The 15262-nt window shown below is 41.5% G+C and overlaps 3 protein-coding genes and 1 non-coding gene across 5 annotated transcripts; 1 reads left to right on the top strand and 3 right to left on the bottom strand.

The window, feature by feature from the left end:
* Positions 1 to 1876: 1876 nt before the first annotated feature.
* On the bottom strand, positions 1877 to 3987 carry LOC116209962. Of its 2 annotated transcripts, XM_031543730.1 has the most exons (4): positions 3834 to 3893; positions 3641 to 3693; positions 3127 to 3240; positions 1877 to 2185 (listed from the first exon to the last, which is right to left on the bottom strand). In XM_031543730.1, exons 2-4 carry the CDS (start codon positions 3662 to 3664, stop codon positions 2054 to 2056), a joined length of 270 nt encoding a protein of 89 aa, XP_031399590.1. In that variant the 5' UTR covers positions 3665 to 3693; positions 3834 to 3893; the 3' UTR covers positions 1877 to 2053. The 2 variants fall into 2 exon arrangements, with proteins under 2 accessions (XP_031399590.1, XP_031399593.1); XM_031543733.1 differs by lacking the exon at positions 3641 to 3693 and having other exon boundaries at positions 3834 to 3987.
* Positions 3988 to 4000: 13 nt separating this feature from the next.
* TRNAI-AAU lies at positions 4001 to 4074 on the top strand. Its single transcript has one exon. It is a non-coding gene; the product is annotated as a tRNA-Ile (tRNA).
* A 474-nt stretch (positions 4075 to 4548) lies between these two features.
* LOC116211200 (proteasome subunit alpha type-7) lies at positions 4549 to 7113 on the bottom strand. Its single transcript, XM_031545461.1, has 3 exons — positions 6817 to 7113; positions 5252 to 5666; positions 4549 to 4925 (listed from the first exon to the last, which is right to left on the bottom strand). Exons 1-3 carry the CDS (start codon positions 6987 to 6989, stop codon positions 4764 to 4766), a joined length of 750 nt encoding a protein of 249 aa, XP_031401321.1. The 5' UTR covers positions 6990 to 7113; the 3' UTR covers positions 4549 to 4763.
* A 649-nt stretch (positions 7114 to 7762) lies between these two features.
* Positions 7763 to 13475, bottom strand: LOC116211199 (histidine kinase 1). Its single transcript, XM_031545460.1, has 12 exons — positions 13007 to 13475; positions 12620 to 12862; positions 11568 to 12359; positions 11213 to 11460; positions 10868 to 11027; positions 10617 to 10743; positions 10413 to 10502; positions 10048 to 10312; positions 9870 to 9912; positions 9609 to 9749; positions 8438 to 9520; positions 7763 to 8157 (listed from the first exon to the last, which is right to left on the bottom strand). Exons 1-12 carry the CDS (start codon positions 13205 to 13207, stop codon positions 7942 to 7944), a joined length of 3609 nt encoding a protein of 1202 aa, XP_031401320.1. The 5' UTR covers positions 13208 to 13475; the 3' UTR covers positions 7763 to 7941.
* Between the last annotated feature and the right edge of the window lie 1787 nt (positions 13476 to 15262).

The following is a 15262-nucleotide window of genomic DNA, read 5'->3' on the forward strand; positions in this document are numbered from 1 at the left end:
AGCCTGAATTTTCTATATTCAGAAGGATTCAAACCTGACACCTTACTTGAGCGGAACAAATGCTGAACCATTAAACCAACCCACATTAGTAAGAAAAACCTCATCAATTTAGAGCTAATTTGTGTAAGTTTTTTTTTCTTTTAATGCTTTAGAAAACGTAATTAATTATAATAAAAGATTATTTAAAAAAATGAATCATATAAATGGCAAAGTGATGTTACGATCAATGTGACTTTAGAATATTTTACATTTTTTATACAATCCAAACAAAATCACTAAAGTTTTCGATGAGATCACGAGATATTCATATTCAAACTAATTCTCATTTGAACGTTCGCTTAACACTTGCCACAAAATTTATTTTTCAATTGGATTAAGATTCTTGACTGTAAATAAAGTCCTTTCACGTTTGATGTAACTGCGTCATCTCTCTCGTGGTTAAGAAACCGATTAATTTGTTAGAGGGAGGCGTTAAGTTAAACCTCTAGACAAAGCTGTGTAAGACTCTTAATAGAGGTGTACGGCCACAAACGTTAGGGGTTTTCTGGTAAATTGATATTTCAACGGCCACTGCAGAGTATTTTGATTTTCAATTTCGAATTTTTAATTTTTTTCCCCTTTGTTTTTCTTTTTTTTCTTTTTTTTTCTCGCCTTTTGAAATGGTTCGTCACACGTCAGCAACCTTCAATGTTCCCCGGCAGGGACGGGGCCCAGTTTCAGTATATTGTTAAGCTGCTGGCTGGTTATGCCGTTAGTCAAAGTCAAAGTCGTAGCTTATTGTGAAACCATTTGACCTGCCCGCACGGTGTCGTCTCATTGTCTCGGAGTCGCGGAACTGATTGACCAATGCGGCGTTCTCTCATTACTTGGAACACAAAAACGGTTAATTCCACTTTGCTCCCTGTACTTCGTCGGGATTTCGAAGCGCCCCTTTTGTTTTGAGATTTCACTTTTGAGTACTCATCATCGTACTTAGGCTAGGCTGTATGGCTCGTGAATATGTGTGTCCATTTCCGCTTACACTGTTTAGATCTCTTTTCCTTTTCTGAAATTGAAACCTGCTAGGGTAATTGCTGTCTCTGAAATATAATGCCTATTATGACTAAATAAACATTATTTTGCTCAAAAAAGATTTCACCATCAACATCGAAAAATTTCGGTAGAAGCCTCATTAATCAATAGTTGACCCTCTTAATTATGTACTTCAACAGCCATGTGCAGACTCTGATGAGATTGCGGTACTCAATTTGCAATCGTCAAGGTCAAAGGAACGTACAAATACAGATTTTGTTCAAGAAATTAAGCAATTTAAGGGACGTAATGTAATGTGAAATAGTTTAAAAAATGAGGAGCGTATAACCATAATGAGTCCAATTTGAGCCCTTGTCTTGATGAGTTATTAGACTCATTTTTATGGGCATTACATGGTCCCTCCCCATTCAAAATGAAGTTCTGTGGGTGGGACCCAATCCTGGGCATCTCAAGGAAACTCAAACTGCAAGGGATATATTTGCAATTGGCAACAAACTATGGAATTCAAATGAAATTAAGCCATAGAAAAAGGAGGGAAAACCGAAAAGAGAAAAAAAGACCATGGGCTGGGCTATGTTTGAGCCTTGGGCCCATTTTCGAGGCCCAGCATTCTATCCCCCGTCGAGTGCACCAAGAAATCCAATTGGAACGCAAGCAAAGCAGGCGGAACCATTTAGCAAACAAGAAAAACAAAGAAAGGCAGAGCCAGGGCTCAATATTACCGTCGCATCCTGCTAGGCCGTAAGTGCTGCCTAGGCCGGTCTTTGATCGAGCAAGGGCAGGCAGACCGGGTGATGCAGTCGAACAAACTAATATATAGACTCATCAGAAGATCGGCGACTCGTGATAAAGCATCTTCATGTATATATAACAGCACATCATTTATTCCATGAAATAATTTGGGTCTATCGAACTTCTGTCTTGTAATGATATTAACAGTCGCATAGATTTCTCAATCATAAAGAAATAGTGCCTGAATTCCCACAACCTAGTAAGGAACCATCTATATAGAATGTCTTTCCTATAGTGCCTGAAAACTATCTGCTTTGTCGAGCCTTGCTGTGCCAGAGCTCGATGACTCACCCATTGCTTCGGAAGTAGCCGGTGATGGGAAAGAGTCCCTCTTCAATGATGTAGGCAATCCCGATATCTCCTGAACAAACACAGCAGGCAAGGGATCCAACATAAATACTTCTGATCGATAAGTTAAAACTCTAGCGCCACGTTTGGATTCGGAATTCATTAATTTTAACTTTAACTTTAACTCAACACACTACACAACAAAAATACACATTTCCCAATTCAAAAATTTTAACTATAACTTTAACTTAACACACTACACAACAAAAACATACATTTCCCAAGTCAAATTTATAATCACATCTCATTTGTCCTTTTCCACAATTAAAATTAAAATCAAAATCAAAGTAACTTTAACTCTGAATCCAAACGGCTCCTAGATGTCAACAGCTTCAAAACCATGATAATAAACCCCAGTGATACACCCATGAGCGAAGATAAAGCCTGATCATTCATCAGTCCTAACATAAATACCACACAGAACAAAAAACGGGGGTGAGAACCGAATAGATATATTTCAAGCAGATTCTTCTACAATTAGAAACAGTTTAAGGTACATCATGAAAAATAGCAGCAGTTTCATGGGTTTTAGTACCTTCAACCAGGTTTTTTAGTACCGCTTAATAACTACAAACCAAATTGCAAGCTCCACTGAAAGGGATCATAATCAGGGCAGTGAGAAGCAAGATCAAGAGACTCAGGGAGCGCTTGCTAGTGGTTCTACTTTCTTTTATGGAACTCAAAAACTGAAACCGTCAGCGCAATCATTATGCACAAATTGCATTTCAAAAATGTTCCTGTTTTAAGAAAAGCTCGATAGTTGCTTGGTTTCTAGCACTACGCTGTTTCTGGGAAACTACTGCCAAAGCACATGTCTGAACGTATTTTGAATGAGAAAGGTAGATAGCAATAAAAAGTTAATGAGAGGAACTCTTTGCAAAGAAAATTGAGGCAGCCCCCTAATCTCAGGCGATTTCGATTATAGGAATGTTAGACTGAAGGGTTTGGCATTACCTTCATCAAATGGAGCCTCAGGTCGCAAGGCCGAACCTGATTTCCAATGCATGCCATGACAAACTTTGAGTACTGATCCAAGACATCAGCAGCTGCTTGCTTTCTTTCTTCAACCTGCAGTCACTATCTGCGATCGGAGTCGGAATAGCAAACAGCAAAACAATACAAGCTACGCTCCCCGAAACCAGACCGTCCAGCATATTCACGACTAGAAATTAGTCAGAAGAACAAATATCCTGATGCAGCCTCTAGAACAAACTCAGCTCCCGTCTTTCGACATTTTCCACAATTGTTTTCGATGAAACAGCAGAAACTAAAGGTACAAAATTTGCAATCTCGAACTCAATTTTCTGGAAAATTTTACCAAAACAATGAACTCTGTGGACCATATGAAGAAAGACAAATCCCCAAAATCACATCTTTTTTCCGTACAAGAAAGCCCTAAGTAAAGGGCAAACCGAAAACGAACTCGAAATCCCAAGCTGAGCTAAACAAACGAGACAAGTAGGAAAACCAGAAATGAAGTCAGGTAGTTCATCCATCCATGAATGATTGATCGCCTTTGATCTACGTCCAGAGCATGGCTTTAGGGGGTCGAACGATACATAAACCAGCACAAAGCGGTACGAACGAGATTGAAAAGAGCAACAAATACTACAGAAGAGGGATTGTTCCAAGCTCGAAAACCCCAAGAAGAAACGACTCACCTCGTAGTCTTCTTTCATGGCGGAAACTGAGTAATCTTAATCTCCGACAACAACCGATCTAAGAGCTCGAGCTCGTGCTCGTGCTCGTCTAGAATTTGGAAGAAGCTGTGCCGAACTGCTTTCGTGCTTTATCGAAAACAAAAAAGTATTGTTGCCTATCAAACACCGGCCTATTAGCTCAGTTGGTTAGAGCGTCGTGCTAATAACGCGAAGGTCGCAGGTTCGAGACCTGCATGGGCCATGTTTTCATTTTTTAAATATTTTCTTATCCATATTTTATCCGTTTATTTAGGGAAATAAAAATCTCGACCTGCATGGGCCATATTTTCGTTTTTTAATATTTTCTTGTCCGTATTTTATCCGTTTATTTAGGGAGTAAAAATCTGTATTTTCCTCGCATTATTTTGTCCCTAATTTTGTCATTAGACATAATTCGACCTTTAATTGACAATTTGCATTTATCAATTTCCAATAATAACTTTTAAAAGATCCTAACAATGCACATTTTCATCATATGGTATTTTAGGACGAAAATGACCATAGAGAGAATTGCTGCCATGCTCCTTTCGTATCCTAGGCTCGACTTCTGATACGACAAAAGAGCATATAACACTTTGCCCGCCTTTGATACTAGACATCCATCTGCTGATAGTAATGTGATGTTTCTCTACTTCCTCGGAAACACAGATGGAATCATTTTAAAATATGCTAAGCATCCCGGTAATTGCGAGCAAATGCAATCGCTTTGGCTTCCATAATCAAGACCTTCCATGATTCCAATGCAAGCGTTTCCCTTCTAGTTACCCCAGTTCAAATTCAAACATAATCTCTGAAATGACCAAGTGTCTAAAGGAAGCATCCACGATGTATGTCTAAAAACAGATGAATCCCCACAAAGTTACAAGAGCTTCGGCAGAGAATAAATGATAATCATGTTTCCTTGGGAGGAGCCTTCTTTGCAGCCTCTGCGGCAGCTTTCTCGGCCTCAATCTCAGCGACAATCGCATCGATCTCAGCTTCTTCAAGTTGCTTCAACCCTTGCTCCCTCGTCATAACAGCAATCTCGATGTTCTTACCCCCGCTCTCAACAACCTACATCATAAAATAGTCCATTAAAATCTAAAACTTCTGAATCATTAGGAGGTAAACACATCAAGCGAATGCAGGAGAGTTTTCATTTGAGCTTGCTCGGAGTTTGAGAAAACTGCACTTCTTCAGATAGTACAGAAAATAGCAAGCAATTGAAAACAGCTCCAGACGGACAATCATCTTCATCCATATCAAGTTGAACCATTTTTAGAATTCCTCTGCATTGGTAGAATGGTCAATATGCTAGGCCTTCAGAGCTCAACAAACCGAGCAGCAAGAAGACAAAGCAGGAAATACAGAAATCAAAAGAAAATGAGGCAAAAATTTACCTCAAGCAATGCTCGAATTGCAAGTTTTACGGTTTCTTGCCCAGAGGTCTCTTTATAGTTCTTCTCAAGAAATTCCCTGATTGAATTAGAGTTCCTTCCTGTGGCATTAGCTTTCCAAGCCGAGAATGTACCGGATGGATCAGTCTGATACAGAGCCGGAGCACCGGTGTATGGATCGAATCCAATAATCAGAGTAGAAAGCCCAAATGGTCTCACACCTCCACTCTGGGTATACTTCTGCTGAAGGCCAGCAATATATCGAGTGATATACTCAACAGTGACTGGGTCTTCAACAGTGAGCCTGTGGCTCTGGCATTCAATCCTTGCTCTGTTTATTAGAACACGAGCATCTGCTTTGAGGCCAGCACACGCTAACGCAATGTGCTGATCCAGGTTCACAATTTTTCTGACTGATCTGCAGAAGCGAGAAAGCAAAAGAGGCGATATTTCAAGGGCCCAAAAGAATTGAACAATAAATAAGAAAAGCACCAGCTGCATGCAAATATAGTGTTTGGAACTGGAGAAATTACAAAAGACCGAACACAAGACACATCAATCTTCATTTTTTGATAACATATGAAATGCTAAATACCTCAGTAGGCTTCAACCAAGGGCTCACCAAAGAATCCGTTGTCATATCAGTTTTATTATTCGTTAAAAAATTGAGAACTGAAAAAAGAATCATAGGACCAGATTGGCAACAAGTTTGTGGGGAAAACCATTTAGATTTCTCTGTTACAGACACCCTTGACTTATATAACATGTTCATGTGCTAAAAACTGTAAGTGCAGAAAGTCTTTCCCAAAGTATTAAATGCGATACCAACATTCTGATCTAAAACTACTTAAGTCATATTTACTTGATCATAAGAAATAATCACAAAATTTCACTCATATGGCACAAATAACGGTGAAGGCGAACAGTTTGCATTCGATAATGGGAAAAAAAAAAAAGGTCTTTCATTGGATCATAGTTCTTCCAGGAATTCAATTTCAAGAACTTTAATATCAGGAATTAGCATAGCCCACCATTTTTCACACATTTAAACACCCACAAAGAATCTATTCAGCAAATCAATTGCTTTAGTGGTCCACTAGCCCCTACGTGGGCTTCACCACTTATCTCAAGCATTCTGCTTGTTCAATAATAGGCCATTTGGAAGACCATTTACATGACAAACCCAATGTTGTCATCAACTCCAGTTAACAAATTCTGCAACTGGCCAACTGTTAGGACGATTTCAAGCACTTCGACGGAAGAAATACTTGCAACAACTGATTTGGATATCACAAATTCTTGGAAAGAAAATCAAACGGAAAAGCGAAAAAAAGATTAAATATTAGATCAAGAGAATCCACAATTTACAGCAGTGCAGCAAGTATTTCCACTATCATATAGATCGAAATGCCAAGCAGAATGAGTAAACGTTCATCTGAAGAGCAGAGCCTCAAACTGGATCATCTAGTCATAAGCAGCCGGGGACAAACCCTAATCTACCTCAACCTCTTCACTCCTCAGCATCAGATCAACCGAACACATATTACAAGGCACAAGTTGTTAATTACCTAGAGTCCTGGAGCTTGGCGGTGGACTTCTTCTCGACACCGAGGACGATGGTGTCGGTGCCGCGGACTCCGACGGCGGCGTTACCCTTGCGGACGGCCTCGAGCGCGTACTCGACCTGGAAGAGGTGGCCGTCCGGCGAGAACACCGTGATCGCTCTATCGTACCTCGCCATCTTCTCTCTCTCGCTTCACTGCGCCGACGTCGTTGCCTGAGCTGAGCCGACGGTTCTGTGAGCGGTCTCTCCGTTTGGTATTGAGTTTTTGTATACTGCTTCGCTGCTACTAATGCTTCTTTTCTTTCTCCCCAAGCCGCTCCTCTCTTCGTTTTTAGCAGAAGAAATTGGAAAATTTCAATTTGCTCCTTAGAGTTTATTACTCTTTCAATTTTAACCAAATAGTTCCACTACTTTCGAATTTGTTCCACCACGGCCCCTAGGGGTACAAAATCTTCTAGTTAGGTTTCGGTTAAGGGGTTCGTAAAATTTCTACTTTTGAAAATTCGATATGATTATGGTTCAAGCTAAAAACCGTACCACACTCGGACTGTCGTTGCTGAAACCCAATGTTAGGCCTTATAACTGTGAAGCACACCTATAAAGTCAAGATAGACGGAATCATTACATTGGGAAAAAAAAAAAAAAGGTTGGTCCATTTCCTCGTTCATGTAAAAGCAGTTGTTGAAATGAAGGAATTTTGAGAATTAGTTTTTTTTATGATTTGTACGACGGTCAGGTAATATTTGTGCTATTACCATCACTACGAATAACAGAATTAGCATTCGAGTTCATATTATGCGATTTACGTACTTTCTTGGATCTCGAGATCTGCCTCTCGGGGCTCTTGTAGATTGGTGCTACATCATTCATAATGCGAGAACCCCTTCTGTTCGACTTGTTATATGCACAAAACTGTCATTATTAGTTCGACGCAGCATGAACACAGATGGTACATACAAAAAGCACTCGCATTCAGCACACACCAAACATGGATGTTGTACAATAAAATCTGCAGCTAGATATTTATCCTTATCGACATTATTCAGCTTCGCCTTTAGAGTTTTACAAACTTCCTAATCTCTTCGTTAGCTCCTGGTCCTAAGAACTCGTTCCTCATCTGTTAGTCTAGTTAGTCCAATCTCTTCGTGAGAAACAGGATTGTGGACACCATCAGCTTGTAGTCGATCGGCTTTGTCAGGTAAGCGTCCATTCCGACCTCTAAACATCTCGCTTCATCTGACGACATGGCGTGAGCCGTCAGAGCGACGATCGGAATGTGAAGTTCTGTTCCCGCTTCTGACTTCCTGATCTCTTTCGTTGCCTCATATCCGTCCATCTTCGGCATCTGTTTTTTTTTTTTTGTAATTCACAATCAGAATATAATGCTGAATTAGCTAAGATGTGGAAAGCCCGAGCGAGATGTGCTTTCGTTAGAAGTAACTTTCGATGCACTCAAGTATCTGAATTATTCACTTCTGATGAAAACTCAGCAATAACTATTCTGTCGTTCCGAGTTTTAATCATCTTATTTGGATGAAGAAAACAAGATGAGCCAATTTTTTTCATTACCTTTCTTCATTTTTTGATAAATTAGACGTTAAAATAAGTGAGGTTGGTTTCTTTACCTGACAATCCATTAGGATCAAGTCGTAGGGCGGAGAATTCTCGATCCTGATGGGTTCTGATATTCTGTTGTCATCTCCGGAATCTGCAAGTTTCATGCAGTTCAAAGCATTCACAGCCTGTAGTCCGTCCCCAACAGCAATTACCTTTGCTCCCAACTTCTCGAGCATTATTGTGGCGACTCTCTGCAGCACAGGCGTATCCTCTGCTAGCAATATCCTTAAACCTTCAAGGGACTTGTCCCTGTTTGCTGTTGAATTGCCCGAGCCCAAGTTTCCTTGCTCCCCAAGGCACCTGCTTGTCAACTTTTTTTCTTCTTGGGTTTTCAAGTCCCTCCTTTCCGGATCTTCATCCGCATGGTTAAAGTCTTCTAAATCTGCTAGCTGGTCTAAAGTTTGCCTCGTTTGACACGAAAACTCGTTTACCTGACAGTTCTTCCGGTAACACATCTGATTATTTACCTCGACAGGGAATTCACTTCTTGAGTCAGCATTATTAGCCGTCTCCATGGCGTCAGATTCATCAGAGCTCACTCCCTCAAAGTGTATATTCTCGAGCTCAAGGCAATCATGTGAATCTCCTTCTTTCGTACTTTTATTTCTCAGAGGACTGGAACTTATCCTCTCCTTTATGACCGTGTCCAAAATATTGACCATCTTCGCCTTGTAGAGTGGCTTACTCACCATGACATGTCCTTTCCTTCGCAGTTCGACTTTCACAGAATTGGATGTATCATGGTTTAGCATCCAAGCGAATTTCGCTCTGGGGTTATAACTGTCGAGAAAATTAAGTTGCTCTTTCCATATCTCCGTGCTCAAGTCTAGCAAAGCAATATCGATAACTATGATGAGTGTCCGACTCTCATGGTCCCTTAGGTTCTGTGCTTCGTCCACTCTGAAGACATCGCTTGAATGGTGCAAGCCAAATGAGTTTGTGTGGCCATCTGAACTTCTTGGATAAAAGAGTTCTCGAAGAGTTTGGGTTAGCCCGTTCCAGTCTGATGCTTCCAAGGCAGAAACTCCATTTTCTGTTAACCATCGGGACATTATATATCTTCCCATGCTTCCATGAAGTGCAAGAAGAACCTGTATTCGTGTCCCCTAACATTAATCTCCTTAACAGAGGCAATTAAAAGTAATATCAATTGAATGGAGATTTTTAACTAGCACTTACTAGGATGCCATGCTGAGCGAAATCCTCCCGATGCAGCGGCTCCAAGCTGTCAGTAGGGGTATTCAGGACCAAGTAGAGCTTCATAAGAGTTCCTAGGCCGTTCTTCTTCACTACTTTGATTTCTCCGCCCATTTTGTTAACCTGCATAGAAATAAACCGTAAATTGCAACTCTTTCATTCTTCGGAACTTCCCCTTTTCAGGAAATTCGGAACAGATTTTATTCTCAAAGTGAAGTTTCTCTGCAAATTTGTCAGACTTACCAAGGTTCGTACTATACATAGGCCAAGACCTGTGCCGCCGTGCCTGAGATAGAAACAAGGTATGAGTTTCCATGATTCCCTTCTGAAATCAGTAAGGTCACAGGTTTTATATTGCATTTGGAAGCCGTGCTTTTCAGTGAATACATTGAAATCAGATAGAGCAGAGAATTATACTCACAGCCGAGTTGTTGAAGGATCGGCTTGCTCAAAGCTTTCAAAGACCGACTCCCACTTGCTCGGATCTATCCCGCATCCGGTATCATCGACCTCGAACCAAAGGATAACTCTGTCGTCTTTCTTCAAGGCCTTTTTCGTGCTTCTTCCGTGTTGTTTCAACTTTGCCTTAAGAGCACGGAGCGACTTCTTATGTTCAACAGAGAACTTTGCATCATCGTTAAGGGAATTTAAGTTCTCGCACCATCCTCGGAGGATAATGTGACCCGCTTCAGTCAATGAGAAATGGCTGGTGTTAGCCAGAACATTACATCAAAAGGGAATAGGAGACGAGGAATTCTTTCCCATTCATTACTACGTTGAACTTACAAGTAGTGAACTTGATTGAATTGCTGATTAGATTGGCGAATATTTGTACGACTCTGGCGGAGTCTCCCCGGACTAATTTTGGCATGTCATCTGAAAGGAAGAGACGGTTGTTTCCTAATGAGTATGATAGAAACACGAGCAAGCGGAGGTGAAATTTATTTCATTCAGAACTGATTAATCAAGTAATGCTTATGCTGATTATACCCGAGAGATCTAAAATAGCCTCCACGTTGTGGTTGATGCACTGAACTGAGAACATATCTATGAGTCCCTCGAGTTCACGCCTCAAGTCGAACTCAGCTTCCTCTAACACCAGTTTTCCTGATTCGACCTGGATAAGAAACAATCAAAAATCATTTTTCCACTGTTTAGCTCCATCAAAAGTTTCTCCAATTATGTTCTTTTATGATTCAAAGTCTCGTTCTCAGCTCGGTTACACTCAGTAGCTACTTTACCTTGCTTATATCCAAGATATTGTTTAGAAGCCTGAGAAGAGCAGTTGAGCATTTACGGATTTGAGTAACAGTCGCATACTGTTCATTTGTGAGGCAGTCATCGCATAGAAGTATGTCCAGCAACCCAATAACTGCAGCCATAGGTGTCCGCAATTCGTGACTGTAATGCAACATTATAAGCATACATTTATAACTTCCACAATAACATTTGGAACTGAGAGAGACTCTATATAACATTGTAAGAGACCCCTATAGAACGCCTTTCCGAAGAAAACTGTTCCCGGAAAATGGACAGATAAATTGTTTTCTGGGTTTCTGTGATAACATGTGACGGTCTCATCTCACCTCATGTTTGCGAGAAACTGGCTCTTGTAGTTGCTTGAAGCCTCAGCCCTTCTTCTTGCATCGAGGTGGCTAATAAGTTCGGCTCTCAGCTTCATCTCCTTGGACACGCCATTCGTTAGTATCAAAATGCAGAGACACCCGATGACGAGGATGCATAACGATGCTGAAATTAGTATGATCAGTGTCTTGAATGCCCTCTCTTCTACCTTCCCCAATATATATTTCCTTGGAATTATAGTCACCCCAACCTGTAGAAATCCAATTCGAATTTTTATCAGTTTAACATTCAAATACACATTCAGAAGACCAAAAATAGTCGGATCTCAGGAAGCAATTTCGAGTCTGTCTTATTTACCATGGGGAGCCTCTTCAAGTTCAAGAAGAAGGAATCGATGTAATAGTGCTGGTTCCCAAGCCTCGCGTTCTCGACATGAACCTCGTGGCTGGGGGGGTAATTGTCTCCATAAGTCTGATGCAGCCACTCGGCCCCAGACCTGATCACACTGTCCTGGGAATCGGCAGCCATCATCAGCTTTGGGCCCTTGGTAGTATTAATCAGAAGTGGAGTGTTTGTCGAGGTTGCAAGCAAGTAGCCCGGCTGAGAGGTCAAGTAGATATGGCCGCTGTGGAACTCGACGAGCTCCTTCATCAGCTGGCCCACGCTGTAGAGCGCAGTGGTGACTCCAACAACAGCCACGATGCTCTTGTTAGATGGATCCCACACCGGCAGGGCTGCAGAGAGGAGCGGGGAGTCCGAGTACTTGCTCACTGCCACATGCCATGAGGCCACTCCATCAGGGACCTGGGAAAGACCTGCAATGTTGATCAGGTCGTCCGGGAGTATCGGCCCTGCCTTGCCAATCTTCTCGCCACTGATCGGGTCCAGTGGCTCCCGGTACCAGACTGCTGAGAGGTTGCCCCTGATCGTCTGGTCATTCCAGCCCTCGAGCGAGGAGAGGGGCTCGGTATTGGGATTGGAGGAGATGGAGTAGTTGGACAGGTCGGAGTAGATGTAGTACGTGTTGTTGCTCCGGTGGTCCCGGTGGAATGCCTGCACAAACCCGTTGCGGTAGTTGATCGTGATCGCATTCAGGGCCTTATGGCTCGCGAAGAGCGCCCACGTCACGGCCTTCATCATCTCATACAGCTGGCGGCAACAGGTATAACTTGTCAAACAAGCAAACATGGCAAAGGATTTGATTCTTTCCAGTTTTTGGTTTTCCGCTTCCTGGAAACTAAAGAAAACATGCCCTGGATTGCTATCCAACGGAAGCAGTTCTCAGTTTTTCGGTTCTAGGAAAATGAAGAAACTAAAGAAATGGAAAACGGAAACATCTCTCCCACGTTTTCCAGAATCAAATGAATCAACGCACACTCGTACAAATTGATCAGGAGCTGTTTAGTTACCTCGACTTGTTCTGCCTGAGTGACAGGCTTGTTGTACCGCCGGATCACGTACTCGGACAGCTTCACCTGGGCAGTCGTAATCTCGACCGTCGAGTTGAGGATGTTCCACATCCGAAGAATCGGGCGCTGCAGGAGCTCGTACCGGAGCCCGTACGCTAAGCCCTCGAGCGACTTCGCCGTATAGCTCCTCGTGAAATGCCACGTCAGTATGGTAAGCAGCCCAATCAAAATTGCCAGCATCACCTACCAAAGGAAAGAAAAGAAAGAAATGACCATCACCCAAGGATCGTCTCAGACCGTTTTTTTAACCGGTCCACCAACCCCCGTTCCATCCATCGAACTATGCAGCTGATAGTGCGACATTTTTTATTTTATTTTTTTACGTACCATGATGGCGAGGCGGGCGACAAAAACGCTGTAGTACGAGGAGAGGCAGTGGGTCTTGGCGTACTGGAACTGATCCTCCTCTTCAACATCTCCACGGAGGATTCTGTTGCGACCGCCAGGAGAGGTGCTTCCGGCTCGGTTTCTCCGGGGACGGGCTAGACCCGAGATACCGAAGACTTTCCAGAGAAGTGGAGTTCCCATTGAAGGAGGACTAGCTAGAAAGTTAAGTTAGCATTCAAAGCTTGTGGGAGGTTGGTGGTGTTGCTTCATTGGCACCATCTGCCATGGGAAAAGAGAAGAAGCCCTTCAGGTAGTGTTGTCCTCTGCACCATAAAATAGTGTCTGCTCTCTGCTCTGCTCAATCAAAGGTTTCAGACAGAGAGAGAGAGAGTGTGTGTGTGTGTGTGTGGAAATACTGCCTATTGCGTCACTCCCTACATTTACAAGGCAAGGCACATATTGGATGCGGCAAGCAGTTTTTTCTTTTCTTTAGTCCTCATCCACTACTTAGACTATGAACATTATGTTATATTTATATATATATATATATATATATCATGTTCCCCAATTTTTCCTGTGCTTTTGTCGGTAAATTCGTCGAATTTCAAGTCTGGACTCCGAGATGAGAAGTCATTTTATGGATCATCCATCGTATTACAAAACAATGTATGTGTAACAAATCGATGGAGAAAATTATAGGAGACGAGTGACACTACACTGATTATTTCTTGAACTCGTTATTTTCTTATTCTTTTTTACTTTAAAGAAAAAAAAATCTCATCCATGCGAATTTTTTTTGGGTGGGGGGGGGGGCAAAGATTGGGTTGGCAAACATCCCATCCCACTAGCTAATAGCCATTGACTCCAAGCGGACAATTATATGAGAGTGGCACCCCCGATATGCTGGATCATGCAGTGCAATGGATAATTGTTAATCACGTTGGTCATGAAGACTGTATCTGTCATCAGGTCCATTGATCCGTTACACATCGTATATAAGTTGCTAGGACGTGGCGTATATTCTAATAGATTTTGATCCAAGAGAATGAGCTTGGACTCTTTTCACGATGCTCTGTCAAAATTTGGGACTCGATACATGTTTCCACGACCACGTCCACTCCTTTAATGTTTTCATTCTAATGGAATTATATGACTCTTAAGGCATTTTTCGATTAGATCCAGTGTTCATATGAATTCATCAGAGAAATCTGCTTTTATATCAGACGAAGGAAACTTATACATGTCGCCAAGGAAGCATGCAATCATGGAAAACACATCAAAATGTTTTAGTAGCTGAATGGATTCATGCGTTTCAAAAGTCAAAAGTTGCTTTTCAATTACTGAAAAACCAAAGTGAAAAGCTGCAGTTAGCTTCTTTTCGATTGTAACGAAGGTGTACAAGAGTAAAAGGGATAACAGGAAAAAAAACAAAACACTCGAATCACATCAGTGATATTTGAATTTGGGACTTTTTAATTGCAAGATGATGGTGATGTCATTGGACCCAACACACTCTCAAAATATTTTTGTAACTGTCCTATGAAAGTACCAGCACTAATGTTGCACCATAACACTACGTTCACATAAAGGTCCTTTTGTACGATAGAACATACACGAATAACTCTACATCCCGGTCGAGTTTTCTCTCTCAAATAATAATGCTACTTTACTATCTTGGTGTAATTTATTTATTTTCATTGCAGAAACCTGATACAAAATAGCCTTATTGTTGGGCCAAGAGCTAGGATAATTATGTCCGACGTAAGGGTCTAAGGAGGAAAAATTGTATGGTGATCGTCCATCTCTCTCTCTCTCACACGCACGCACACTTTCCCTCTTCTTCAAATGATCCAACGATTGTTAAACAAAGCGTACCGTGCCTCAAGGGCATAATGGATTTCTCATCGAGGAAGGATGAGCTTTTGCTAAAGCTAGGGCGATTGTGGGTCTTTCCATTTTTTCCTACTGCTCAATAAGCTTTTCAATAAGGCTTTCGTGACCTTAGGAATCAATTCTTCTTCCTTTATGTTGGGATTTCCCGAAAGACAAATCCTAGAAACATTTTTTTCCATTTAATTGTTTCGAGTCAACAAGGAGTCAGCCATTGGCCCCAAAAGAAAATGAGGGTCAGCCAATAGTTGGAATTTCTTCACCCATTTTCCTCAGGGAATCCAAACATTAAAAAAAAAAAATATTGTGGGTATTTATTAATTTTATTTTCTAAATGAGAATAATAGGGAAAATAATAGCTTACGA

The sequence above is a fragment of the Punica granatum genome, chromosome 6 (genome assembly GCF_007655135.1).
Source record: "Punica granatum isolate Tunisia-2019 chromosome 6, ASM765513v2, whole genome shotgun sequence".
NCBI classification, from domain to species: Eukaryota; Viridiplantae; Streptophyta; class Magnoliopsida; order Myrtales; family Lythraceae; genus Punica; species Punica granatum.

Excerpts from the sequence above, each read along its gene's own strand:
- LOC116209962 (XM_031543730.1), bottom strand. The coding sequence starts at position 3,664 with ATGAACTACCTGACTTCATTTCTG. Across the intron at positions 3,241-3,640 it reads ACTACCTGACTTCATTTCTG|GTTGAAGAAAGAAAGCAAGC; the intron begins GTTTTCCTACTT and ends TAGTGACTGCAG. Across the intron at positions 2,186-3,126 it reads TGAGGCTCCATTTGATGAAG|GAGATATCGGGATTGCCTAC; the intron begins GTAATGCCAAAC and ends GTGTTTGTTCAG.
- LOC116211200 (XM_031545461.1), bottom strand. The coding sequence starts at position 6,989 with ATGGCGAGGTACGATAGAGCGATCACGGTGTTCTCGCCGGACGGCCAC. Across the intron at positions 5,667-6,816 it reads GCCAAGCTCCAGGACTCTAG|ATCAGTCAGAAAAATTGTGA; the intron begins GTAATTAACAAC and ends TCGCTTCTGCAG. Across the intron at positions 4,926-5,251 it reads CAATTCGAGCATTGCTTGAG|GTTGTTGAGAGCGGGGGTAA; the intron begins GTAAATTTTTGC and ends TTTATGATGTAG.
- LOC116211199 (XM_031545460.1), bottom strand. The coding sequence starts at position 13,207 with ATGGGAACTCCACTTCTCTGGAAAGTCTTCGGTATCTCGGGTCTAGCC. Across the intron at positions 11,461-11,567 it reads ACTTGAAGAGGCTCCCCATG|GTTGGGGTGACTATAATTCC; the intron begins GTAAATAAGACA and ends GGATTTCTACAG. Across the intron at positions 8,158-8,437 it reads TGATCCTAATGGATTGTCAG|ATGCCGAAGATGGACGGATA; the intron begins GTAAAGAAACCA and ends AAAAAAAAACAG.